At 60.5% G+C, this 1,134-nt stretch overlaps 1 protein-coding gene across 1 annotated transcript in view; it reads left to right on the top strand.

The window, feature by feature from the left end:
* LOC104539431 (protein-methionine sulfoxide oxidase MICAL1-like) overlaps positions 1-1,134 on the top strand; it is a gene marked incomplete at its 3' end in the record, with an annotated part of 5,038 nt that overhangs the window by 1,821 nt on the left and 2,083 nt on the right. Inside the window, exons 4-6 of the mRNA XM_010182954.1 lie at positions 1-135; positions 379-479; positions 705-962. The exon at positions 1-135 is cut by the window's left edge and continues 51 nt beyond it. Coding sequence (XP_010181256.1) covers positions 1-135; positions 379-479; positions 705-962 — 494 coding nt within the window. The remainder of the gene's footprint in view (positions 136-378; positions 480-704; positions 963-1,134) is intronic.

The raw sequence follows: 1,134 nt of genomic DNA, 5'->3' as shown, positions 1-1,134 counted from the left end.
GGGGGAAGCTGGCCATCGGCATCACCACCAACTTCGTCAACCGCCACAGCCAGGCCGAGGTGGAGGTGGCCGAGATCAGCGGCGTGGCCCGCATCTACAACCAGAAATTCTTCCAGAACCTCTACAACAAAACGGGTGGGTGGGCCTGGCCCTGGTGTGGGGGGTCCCTCTCCCCTCCTGGTGCCTTGGGATGTCCTCGGTGCGGTGGGATGCACCTCCTCACACGATGTCCTGTTGCTAGGATGTGGTTACGGTTGTACTCAATGATCTTAAAGGCCTTTTCCAGCCAGATATTTCAGTGATTTGGTGATATTTGGTGACTGAGCCTTTTGGGGGGCACTCCCCATGGCCCTGGCTCAGCCCCTTCCCCGTCACCAGGCATCGACTTGGAAAACATCGTCTACTACAAGGACGACACTCACTACTTCGTCATGACGGCCAAGAAGCAGAGCCTGCTCAAGAAGGGGGTCATCCTGCAGGTGAGGCGGGCAGGATGGGGCCCTGCTGTCCCATAACGACGGACCTGGGGGACAGGGTGCAAAATGTGGGTGCTGGTTTGCATGGGATGATTGGGGTTTTGTTGTTGACTGGGCCAGTGTCCGGTGATGGGGGAAAAAACTCCTTTCTGGGGGCTCACAGTTCAGTGGGGGTGGGGGGAAAACGCCACCTCCTGCATCCCAGCCAGCGTCACCCCATCCCCACAGGACAAAGCGGACATCGAGAGCCTCCTGTCCCCGGAGAACATCGACCGCAACGCCCTCCTCAGCTACGCCAAGGAAGCCGCCAACTTCTCCACCAACTACCGCCTGCCCGCGCTGGAGTTCGCCCTCAACCACCGGCGCCTGCCGGACGTCGACGTGTTCGACTTCACCTGCATGACCCGCTCCGAAAACGCGGCGCTGGTGCGGGAGCACAACGGGGCCCGGCTGCTGCTGGGGCTGGTGGGCGACTGCTTGGTGGAGGTGAGGCTGCTGCCCCGTGCCTCAGTTTCCCCTCTCCATGCAAGATGCTTCGCTTGCAGTACATTCCCTTCCCTAAGCGCTTCCTGCTGCACCCCATTCCCAGAGCAGGATCCCCAAATCTCGGTAGAGGATGCTTTGGTGTGGTTCAGGGTGGAGGAGCAGTCAGCTCCTC

This window comes from Mesitornis unicolor, unplaced genomic scaffold, assembly GCF_000695765.1.
Source record: "Mesitornis unicolor isolate BGI_N332 unplaced genomic scaffold, ASM69576v1 scaffold32904, whole genome shotgun sequence".
Lineage (NCBI taxonomy): Eukaryota > Metazoa > Chordata > Aves > Mesitornithiformes > Mesitornithidae > Mesitornis > Mesitornis unicolor.
The sequence above is the reverse complement of the archived record's forward strand: the minus strand, read 5'-3'. Positions and strand labels throughout refer to the sequence as shown.